Genomic DNA, 11,242 nt, shown 5'->3' on the forward strand with positions numbered 1-11,242 from the left:
AGAATGGTTGTCAAATCATATTTTGAGGAGGACAGTTGACAAACTGTATCATACAAATGAAACCCTTGCCAACAACGTGTGTGGGTGTGTGTGTTTGGTCGCACCAATTTTTTTTTATACAAACATTTATTTTAAATTAGTAGGCCCTTGTGTTCTTACAGCAAAGAAAAGAGACTTCAAATAAAGTGAAAAATGTATTTTCTACAGATTTCTTAGTGCCATGTTTTATTTTCTGCTAAATCCTTTGGAGGGCAGAATTTGAAGAAAAAAAGACGATACTAGACGCCAAAATGATATCACTGCAACAAAAAAAGAAAGCGGGGAGAAAGACTGATTTCCCAAAATTCACTTAATTATAATTTTCAAGGACCTACATTTGATATTGAACTGTTTTAACTGTTTTCACACATTTTATTACGTTACAGCTTTATTGTCAAATTGATTGAATGCATTTTTCTCCTCATCAATCTACACACACAATACCCTATAATGACTAATTGAAAACAGGTTTTTAGAAATACCTTACATAAGTATTCATACTCTTTGCTATGAGTTTCGAAATTTAGCTCAGGTCCATCCTGTTTCCATTGATCTTCCTTGAGATGTTTCTACAACTTGATTGGAGTTCACCTGTGGTAAATTCAATTGATTGGACATGATTTGGAAAGGCACACACCTGTCTATGTAAGGTCCTACAGTTGACAGTGCATGTCAGAGCAAAAACCAAGCAATGAGGTTGAAGGAATTGTTCGTAGAGCTCCGAGACAGAATTGTCAAGGCACAGATCTGGAGAAGGGTACCAAAACATTTCTGCACTATTGAAGGTCCCCAAAAATAAATTGGCCCCATCATTCTTAAATGGAAGAAGTTTGGAACCACCAAGACTCTTCCTAGAGCTGGCCGCTCGGCATACTGAGCAAATCGAGGGGGGGAGATGGGCCTTGGTCAGGGTGGTGACCAAGATGAACAGAGCAAAGTACAGAGAGATCCTTGATGAAAACCTGCTCCAGAACTCTCAGGACAGACTGGGGCGAAGGCTCACCTTCCAACAGGACAATGACCCTCAGTACACAGCCAAGACAATGCAGGAGTGGCTTCGGGATAAGTCTCTGAATGTCCTTGAGTGGCCCAGCCAGAGCCCAGGCTTGAACCCAATCTAACATCTCTGGAGAGAAGTGAAAATAGCTGTGTAGTGACGCTCCCGATCCAACCTGACAGAGTTTGAGAGGATCTGGAGAGTAGAATGTGAGAAACTCTCCAAATACAGATGTGCCAAGCTTGTAGCGTCATACCCAAGAAGACTTGAGGCTGTAATCGCTGCCAAAGATGCTTCAACAATGTACTGAGTAAAGGGTCTGAATACTTATGTAAATGTGATATTTCAGTTGTTTTCTTTTTATACATTTGCAAATAGTCATTATGGGGTATTGTGTGTAAATTGATGAGGGGAAAATTCTATGTAATACATTTTAGAATAAGGCTCTAATGTAACAAAATTTGGAAAAAGTGAAGGGGTCTGAATACTTCCCGAAGGCACTGTACTTAGTTTTTACAGATTATTTTACATTCTAAAACGTCAGAATAATGTGGGCATTGCCTGACTAAATAGACATGCTCCCGACACAAACACAACTAATGGAGTCTGTCCATGTGGTATCTAGTCAGTCTTGCTATTTGAGATGTTGAAGAGATATTGAGGGGTTACTGTATCATGTTTTAAAACGTAAAAGAGACGAAGAACCAGGTTCTGTTTGTAATGGAACACTTTGTATGGACAACTATGTTGAAGGCAACATTCGATGTCACCTTGCTCATAATAACCGCACATGGTTTTACGGCAACACACTAGCACAACACCCTTCAATAGAAAAGGCGGGAAACAAACGAAAGCACCTAACATTACATCTCTCATAAAATCATAAAAACTGACCAGAAATGAAATCATGGAATAATTATATTGGAGAAGTAGAACTTTTAAATCGGCGACTAACTTCAATGACTTTTCAAGGACCAAAGACCCTAGACTAGAGAAATGTCTGATTTTCAAGGTAGGCAATCTCATTATGAGTGAATTGTGCATGCAAATATTCAACCAAGACTGAACCTTATAAATACCTGGCTTGCATAGCCATTTTTGCCTTAGCATTTATTGGTAGATACTGTATCATAACTTGGAAAATCTTTCGTACCCTTTCCGCTGGCGATCTTTCCTCCACACAACAACCAGCTGTTTCAGGCTGCGTGCTCTCTCTGCCCAACAGACTATCTATAACACCAAAAAATCTGAACTCCTCACGAAGGGCCGCAGTTAATTTCCTGCAATTCGGCACATTTTGCCATGGAGCATAGAATTTTTTTGGACAAAGGGGGTGACAGAAGATTTAGCAATTGTACAACTCATTTAACGTAATTGTATTAATTTTGCCATGGGGCAGAGAGAATAATAAGCAGTTGTACAGATAATGTCCAGCAATTCTACACATTTGGCCATAGGATGTAGGCGCAAATGTTTGCAGTTTTTAATATAATAACTGATGATCAATGGGCCCCACCCCGGTCGGTAATTCGACCATGCTTACTACAAGTTTAAACAGATGGCCGCTAGACTAATTTACCAATCCAAAAACGTTTTGCTGACATGGGCTAATTGAGTGACTGCTGATGCACAACCAAATTGCACCTTGTGTATTTTATTATTCAAACTTTCAATAGCAAGCTGAGACCACGACTGAGTTCCTCAATTTAAAAAAAAATAACCTAATAATATTTTTTTAAAGTATAATGTTATATTGGACAATTTAGCCACTACAATATATACAGTACCAGTCAAAAGTGTGGACACACTCATTCAAAGGTTTTTTCTTTATTTTTACTCTTTTCTACATTATAGAATAATAGTGAAGACATAAACTATGAAATAACACAAATGGAATCATGTGGTAACCAGAAAAGTGTTAAACAAATCAAAATATATTTTATATTTGAGATTCTTCAAAGTAGCCACCCTTTTCCTTGATGACAGCTTTGCACACTTTTGGCATTCTCTCAACCAGCTTCACCTGGAATGCTTTTCCAACAGTTTTGAAGGAGTTCTCACATATGCTGAGAACTTGTTGGCTGCTTTTCCTTCACTTTGCGGTCCAACTCAGCCCAAACCATCTCAATTGGGTTGAGGTAGGGTGATTGTGGAGCACAGGTCATCTGATGCAGCACTCCATCACTCTCCTTCTTGATCAAATAGCCCTTACACAGCCTGGAGGTGGGTCGGGTCATTGTCCTGTTGAAAAACAAATGATAATCCCACTAAGCCCAAACCAGATGGGATGGCGTATTGCTGCAGAATGCTGTGGTAGCCATGTTGGTTAAGTGTGCCTTGAATTCTAAATAAATCACTGACAGTGTCACCAGCAAAGCACCCCCACACCATCACACCTCCTCCTCCATGCTTCACGGTGGGAACCACACATGTGGAGATCATCCATTCACCTACTCTGCATCTCACAAAGACGTTGGAACAAAAAATCTCAAAATTGGACTCATCAGACCAAAGGACAGATTTCCACCGGTCTAATGTCCATTGCTCGCGTTTCTTGGCCCAAGCAAGTCTCTTCTTCTTATTGGTGTCCTTTAGTAGTGGTTTCTTTGCAGAAATTCACCATGAAGGCCTGATTCAGGCAGTCTCCTCTGAACAGTTGATGTTGAGATGTCTGTTACTTGAACTCTGTGACGTATTTATTTGGGCTGCAATTTCTGAGGCTGGTAATTTTAATGAACTTATCCTTTTTACCCAACTCTGGGTCTTCCTTTCCTGTGGCGGTCCTCACGAGAGCCAGTTTCATCATAGCGCTTGAATGTTTTTGTGACCAGCACTTGAAGAAACTTTCAAAAGTTGTTGAAATGTTCAGAAACAGGATGCACCTGAGCTCAATTTCGAGTCTCATAGCAAAGGGTCTGAATACTTATTTAAATAAGGTATCCGCTTTTATATTTTATAAATTTGCAAAAATGTCTAAAAAAAAGTTTGTGCTTCATCATTATGGGTTATTGTGTTTAGATTGAGGAGGAATTTTTTTTTTGTTTAATCCATTTTAGAATAAGGCTGTAATGTAACAAAATGTGGAAAAAGGGAAGGCGTCTGAATATTTTCCGAATGCATTTTGTGTGTGTGTGTATATTTTTATTTATTTGATTTTAAAAAATAATATTGGTATGCCTACAAAAGAGGGGCTGTGTGTGTGCAGTGTGCATGTGATAAATACAATAGACTAGGTTAAAAATAGCAATATTACAATCGTTTTTACACTGGCCCAAGCAGCCATGATCTACTGGCCCGGAGGGTTTTCAAAACCTCCCCTTCATATCGACACAAACACACACATACACACACACACACACACACACACACCTGTACCGTTGCTGCCTCTTCAGAAAGTTGGTTTATTTTTGGCCAATTGCACATTACTGTTTAAATAAATCATGATGATAAAGCAAATTATAATGTGACCAGGTTAAACAATTTCACTGGCACCCTTGCAAAGAAAAAATGTGTGTTGCACTCCCAAGTCAAATGGTCGCAAATGCTGTTTTGATCGCACTATCGAACCCTGGTGCGTGTGCATGGCTGTGTGCGTGTGTCTCACCCAGGCTGTGTCCAACCACAGACACTGCTCCAGTGAATTCTGGGTGTCTGTGTTTGAACAGTGAGTGGAGCTTGTTAACCTCGGAGGCCACAGTGTCCACTATGGTCTGGCAGTAGGTAGGACTGTTGTAGAAGAACAGGTCGAGCAGAGTGTCATTGGTGAAATGTCTCAGACGACTGATACTGGGGAGAGTGATCCTCTGAATGTCCCTGAGAGATAGGGGAAAGAGAGAATGGGAAGAGAGGGAAGAGAGAAAGAGAAGGAGGGGAGAGAGAGATAGAAAGGGAGGTTGGGGAGAGAGCAGGGTGAGGGGGAAAGAGAGAAGGGGATAAGAGGGGACAGAGGGGGGTGAGAAGGGGAGGATAGGGGAGAGAGATGGGTAAAGAGGGGGGTTAAGAGGAGGAGAGAGAGGAGGGGTGAGGGGGAGTGAGATGAGATGAGATAAGGAGAGTGGAGAGAGGAGGTCGGTAGACAGAGAAAAAGAGATTAGTAAAAAATGCAGTACTAGATACTGGTTGACTAGACTGAGGATGTGTGTGTGTGTGTGTGTGTGTGTGTGTGTGTTCTTACTCGTCTACTCCAGTGGCATCTCCGTGTAGTGCGCTGTGCCAGTTGACAGGTAGGAACTCCACTCTGCCCACCCTGCCCTCCTCCTGGCCTCTCCTGTAATGGCTCCCCAGTAGGGATAGGGACGCACTCCTGAAGTCATTCACTATACAAAGAGAGAGAGACCGTTAATACACACATACACACACAGAAAGACAGTTCACACACACACACACACACACACACACACACACACACACACACACACACACACACACACACACACACACACACACACACACACACACACACACACACAGAGAGAGACCATTAACACACAGAGATAGTTGACACACACACACACAGAGACCGTTAACACAGCCACAAACACAGTCAAACAGATGCATTGACACACACACACACACACACACACAGTCAAACAGGCACACACACACACACACACTCACCACACTGTATGATAGATCTGAAGCGGATGTCACAGGCGGGGCCGATGCCGTGAACCATGAATACCAGGTGATCTATTGTCTCTGGTTCACCTGGATAACACACACAGACAGGCCTTCAGTAGAGCAGGACGCATGTCTCTCACACACACGGAGATTAGAAACTCGCACACACACACACCTAAAAAGGTGTTTAGTAATGTAGGACAGATATACTGAAAGTAATTCATTATCCTAAATGGTTTTGAGAATGACCAGAGGTCAAACAGTAAATATATCTCTCACACACATATATACACACACACACAGACACAGACACACACACAGACACAGACACACACACAGACACACACAGACACACACACACACACACACACACACACACACACACACACCGTCAGGTATCTCTGCTGTGATGTTGTCGACACCTCTCTTGACAGTACGTGGGCGAGTCTGCTCCGAGGGAGAGGAGACCCACTCGTCCTGCAACGAGATTGGCTGGTACTGCATGATCAGCTGACCATGGAAGAGAGGTTAGAGGTGGAGAGAAAAAGAGAGAGAGTAAATACAGGTTGAGGAGATACTAAAAACATGACACCCCATAACTAATGCATCCAAACTTAGCATAGCATGAGTCAGTCCCATTGGTGTAGTACAGACATGATGAGCGGTCAGCATTCTTACTTTAGGGTTGTGCAGGATGACTGTCTCTCCTGAAGGAAAATCCAGCTTCCTCTTCCACTCATCTAGAGTCACTGCTATCATATAGGCCTCCTGACAGACAGACATACAGACAGACAGACGGACAGACGGACAGACGGATGGACGGACGGACAGACAGACGGGGGGATTACACAACTTAGTAGTGCTGTAATAATATTGTAGTTATGTACTATTGTTGTTGTAATGGTGTATTAGTGTTGTAATGTTGATTATGTTGTAGAAATGTTGTACCAATGGTGTAATAATGGGGGTACTGATGTTGACATGATGCTGTAATAACATTGTAGTGATGTTACAGCACTGCCAGGGTAACGTTAGAGTGTCGTACCTCCAGGTTGGTGCTGAACTCCTCTGGGTAGGGCATGTATCTGGTATCTTTATCTCCTTTATAGAACCAGGTACAGCGTCGCACCTCTGACGGGCCCTGCTCCCAGTACACCGCATACCTCTGCCGCTCCCGAACACGCACGTCATACCTCTCCCCTTCTACTGCCACCACCACCTCCTCCTCTCCTGCTAAACACACACACACACAACATACACAACACATACAACATACACAAGATACACACACAAATACTCTCAATGAACACAGATGAAACTGATACAGAGACTGTGTGAGTATGTCAGTGTGTAGCCTATTCCTCTCATTTCTGCCAGCCGCAGGGACTGACCCAGTGGGCAGCAGACCAGAGAGGACTGTTATGGTGATATCTGACAGTTGTTCAACACACACTCTCTCTACCTCTCTCTCTCTACGTCTACCTCTTTCTGCTGCTCTCCCTCTCTCCCACTCACCGGTAGACAAGGCCTGTTCCAGTCTCTCCGAGTCCTCTCTGCTGAAAGGGAGCCACACATCCTTGGAGTCGACACGGCGACAGTAGAACCAATGGGGTTGCACGGGCTGGTACAGGGGCGGGGCTGGCTCCATGTCAACCAACTCGAAGGAGGAAGTGGAGGAAGGGGAGGTCTCCTCCACCACTCCAGACACCTGCAGGGGTGAAATCATCAACATGACATCATCATACTGATACCTGGGGTGTAATGGTGCTTTCAAGACAACTCCAAGTTGAACCTCCAAGTGAAAATGTGCATACCTTTCCGAGTTGCCTTGAATGCAGCATGAACGCGACTAGAATTCTGTATTTACACATGCACATACAGTAAGAATCAACACTGCATAAACAAATAGTATAAATAACCATCTGTGTGTGTGTATAAATATAAATAACACTAAGCTCTGTGAAACACAGCAGCTACAGTAGCACCCACTTGATCATTTAGTGATCATTCACCTTCACTGGGAAAGTCTACTTTAAGACCCCTATAACCAGGAGGTCTCTGTAGAGATCCATAGTTTCTATTCTAGGGAGGTAGTATCGTCACAACCCCTGACGTAGTTTGACCTACCTTCCCCTCCACACAGCACAGTCTCTCCACAATCACACCATTCTACAGTTACATCCAGGAGCTTCAATAATTAAACAGCAGCCAAGCAGGGCTTCGGTTGTTCCTTTTTCCTGTAGCTCCCACTGATCACTGATCCTCAGGAGATGAGCAGAGACGAGACCAGGACAGAGCACAGCGTAACGGACCTCTCTCGGGCTAAACAAAACCCTGCTTTATTCTCTCTACTGCAGCAAGCATCTCCTCTCTCCTTTGCCTTTCCTCTGTTCCGCTCTTCTTTCCTCTCCACTCTTCCCCTCTATTTTCCAATTTGTTCCTCTACTCACAGCTCTGCCCCAGTGTGTGAAAGAACAGCACAAAGGCTGGATCTCTGTACCTCTGGAAGGGAGATTGACATCCTCACATCACGTGCTGTGCTAGAATTCTGTAGGCAAAAGGAGATTCTGCGACAGTATTTTCCACAGCCAAACCTTTAAACTCTGGGTTGCGAAATAAAATCTCTGATTTGTGCTGTTAAATCTTCCGTTACCTGGGCAATAATTTTATTATTGTGACACCAATGCAGATTTGAAACAACTTCCTATAGTGTGACATTGTTCTTCTAAAACAGATTCCGTAATGTGGCTTCAAGAATGTTTATGGAAGGTTCTTCCTGTTAGCTGCCCAAACAGGAAGTCTCCTTCGCCTCGCAACTGAGTTTTTAACCAAACTAATAAATGACCTGTACCCGCTCACACAAATTGGCTTTTGCCAATCATGACAATGCTTCTGAATATACCAACACTATAAAAGTGTCAACTGTATGACTACCTCTCCCTTCCTAACCTCTGTTGTGTGTTGGCAGTTGGCACAGGTCCTAAGGTGACTGCAGGACATATCATTCTTATTGTAACATTAGCTCTGTGGGGCAGGAGAATGTAACAGTTGACATTGAGCAAGGGGACCAGAGCACACACACACACACACTAGAGCAGGGGGACTAGCGGAGGGGGCATAGTTGTAAGAGGCTGGGGAGGGGCCTAGCAGTGACTGACATTAGTCAAGTGTTCACTGACAAGACAAGCTGCCTTATAGGGCCTCTGCTATAGAAGTGTTATGGGAGGAGTAAATACCACCATTACACGCTGTATTCCCATTGCCTATAGTGTGATAACATTACTGTTCACTTGTGACATTTGGGGATTTTTTTTGCCTTTCAGAATCTGTTTTACATCAGCCAGGTCTGGAAAGCTCCTGGCAAAGTCTCAAGACTGTATTTGTGGTTATAGACTATCGGGGGATTTCTACTGGGTTATTGGAGAGTGACAGGGAAGCCTGTTAACAATATACATTGCCCCCCACACACACACACACACAGGTAATTGATCATGACTTCACACTCCCAGTGCAGTTGAAACACAACAGGGTTGGGCTCAAGTCATACTTTTGGAATTGACTCCACAAATGAATTTGAATTGAATTGGCCAGACCCCACAGGATGTAGCATTTGAGCGTTTCATTGAACTTGACAGGTCACACTTCCAGATACCAAAGACACAATGGAAACAATGTTCATATACTCTTAACCATAGTGCTTAGAATAGCCAATTATATTTCCACCAACCATTTCATTTCTTTGGCTTCTCTTTGAAGGCCTCAGGGTCAACTTGAGGGTTAAATTAATGCATTCTGGGAAATGTAGTACTTTCCCCCATATTGAACTAAATGTAAGTGATTAATTAAATATAATAACAGAATATTCACATACAGGTTTCGTTTTCCTTGATCATTCATTTCAAAAGTTTGTCCTGAAAATCAACTGCTTCAACAAATATTTAATATGCAGTATATAACGACATGTTTGATGTTTTATTTACAAGATGTATATGTGTATAGACTACACCTAACATAGAATAGAAGAGGCATTTGAATTTCATTGAATTTAACTGAATTCAATTCTATTTCCTTAAATTCAAATTAAATTATATTTCTTTTAATTCAAATTGCAATTCTATATTCTGTTTACTACATCAATTAAAATGTAATTAAAATGCAATAATTAAATTGGAATTCATGAAGCATTCTCCAATTCAAACCTGAATTGAGCCCAACCCTGACACACATTTTACTGATCATGCCGTCACAGAACTGTACACAGTTACACAGTACACAAACTCACCTGCTCCACAGGCGTGTTCCCATCCAGAAGTGTGTGCGCAGGTGTGATCCTGTCCAGAGGTGTATGTGCAGGTCTGTCTGACAGGTCCTGAACAGTGATGGTGGGGGCAGGCTGTGAGTGCCCCCCCTCTGGCCCCAGGCCCTCTGACATCACCCTTACCCCACAGCCCTACAGAGAGAGAGAGTTGGGCACTGAGGCACACTGAGGTACTACTGTAGCTAACTGAGGACCTGAAAGAGAAATAATAACAACAAAACCATCATGTTAGCTCATCTGTGGGCACTTTGTTTTATTTGACCTTTATTTATTTAGCACTAGCTAGAGATACACAAGAAAGTAACGGAACCCATGCATGGTATCTGTTTCGGATTAGATCCGCAATAGTCCAAATGGTGACGGAATAGTGCTGGTTCTTTATTATTTGCTGGTTCTTTATTATTATGGCAGCGCGTTAACGTTATAGGTTTCTCTTGTAGGACGGAAAGAGAAGAGCTGTCAGGAGTACAGGTCAAATGATTGGCTTGTACGTGAGGCTCATGACGGTGATGGCGAGATAGCTAACTAGCTAACGTTAATGAATAAAGACCATCTGGCATACGCCAATCAGCCACCAATCTGGGATAGCTTGCTTAGCCTGGCTGCATGTTTAGCTAATATCGCTTGAGTAGATGTTTTTGATTATTAGCTAACTATTACCTACAAGAACACTACACTCCTAGTTAGCCAGCTATAACGGATTCTCCTCAGTCAATGTAGCGCCAGTAGTAGCTAGCTAGCCAGGACGGAGAAGGCAGTCAGAAAACAACATTAACTGACCTGCTGCTGCTGGACTAGGTGGTCGGGCAGCCGGTCGGGGGACTCACATAGCTCTTCTACTGTTATTACATTACAGACGTAACAACCTATCACTCCACCAAGCACGGTTGCCAAATCAATAAAACTATGTAGAAACAGTTGAAACAATCAAAAGCTAGCTAGCTAGCTAGATAGCTATCAAACTACCTAATGTGTGCGGTCATCTCTCGGTTGTGTAGTTGTAGAGAGCCTGTCCTGTCACTACTGGCGATGTTTTAAAAAAATGTTTTTTTTATTGACAACAACTCAATACAGGAAGAACATGTGGGAACGCAAGTATATATAAATAATATACAATGGACAATTGGACTAGGGGGCACAATATCACATTACACAAGGACCTTAAGGGACATACATACACTTATTATTCTAACAGCTTTTTTGTTAGTATAGTATTTAATTGTCTTAAAATATAGTTACATTTATTTTTGTACGTTAAGAAAATGTGG

At 42.5% G+C, this 11,242-nt stretch overlaps 1 protein-coding gene across 11 annotated transcripts in view; it reads right to left on the bottom strand.

The window, feature by feature from the left end:
* The window catches only part of LOC110536142 (phospholipase DDHD2), a 28,629-nt gene extending 17,603 nt beyond the window's left edge, over positions 1-11,026 (bottom strand). For 2 of the 11 annotated variants that reach the window (XM_036935998.1, XM_036936008.1), the window contains exons 1-9: positions 10,755-11,018; positions 9,939-10,168; positions 7,172-7,364; positions 6,702-6,889; positions 6,335-6,424; positions 6,046-6,166; positions 5,654-5,743; positions 5,211-5,352; positions 4,641-4,849 (exon numbers count right to left, since the gene is read on the bottom strand). In XM_036935998.1, the coding sequence (XP_036791893.1) occupies positions 4,641-4,849; positions 5,211-5,352; positions 5,654-5,743; positions 6,046-6,166; positions 6,335-6,424; positions 6,702-6,889; positions 7,172-7,364; positions 9,939-10,088 (1,183 nt within the window). In that variant the 5' untranslated portion in view covers positions 10,089-10,168; positions 10,755-11,018. Of the gene's footprint in view, positions 1-4,640; positions 4,850-5,210; positions 5,353-5,653; positions 5,744-6,045; positions 6,167-6,334; positions 6,425-6,701; positions 6,890-7,171; positions 7,365-7,783; positions 8,106-9,938; positions 10,172-10,754 lie in introns of those variants that run through there. The other 9 variants (XM_036936005.1, XM_036936006.1, XR_005034693.1 and 6 more) reach the window with 8 other exon arrangements.
* Between the last annotated feature and the right edge of the window lie 216 nt (positions 11,027-11,242).

The sequence above is a fragment of the Oncorhynchus mykiss genome, chromosome 11 (assembly GCF_013265735.2).
Source record: "Oncorhynchus mykiss isolate Arlee chromosome 11, USDA_OmykA_1.1, whole genome shotgun sequence".
In the NCBI taxonomy this organism is placed as follows: domain Eukaryota; kingdom Metazoa; phylum Chordata; class Actinopteri; order Salmoniformes; family Salmonidae; genus Oncorhynchus; species Oncorhynchus mykiss.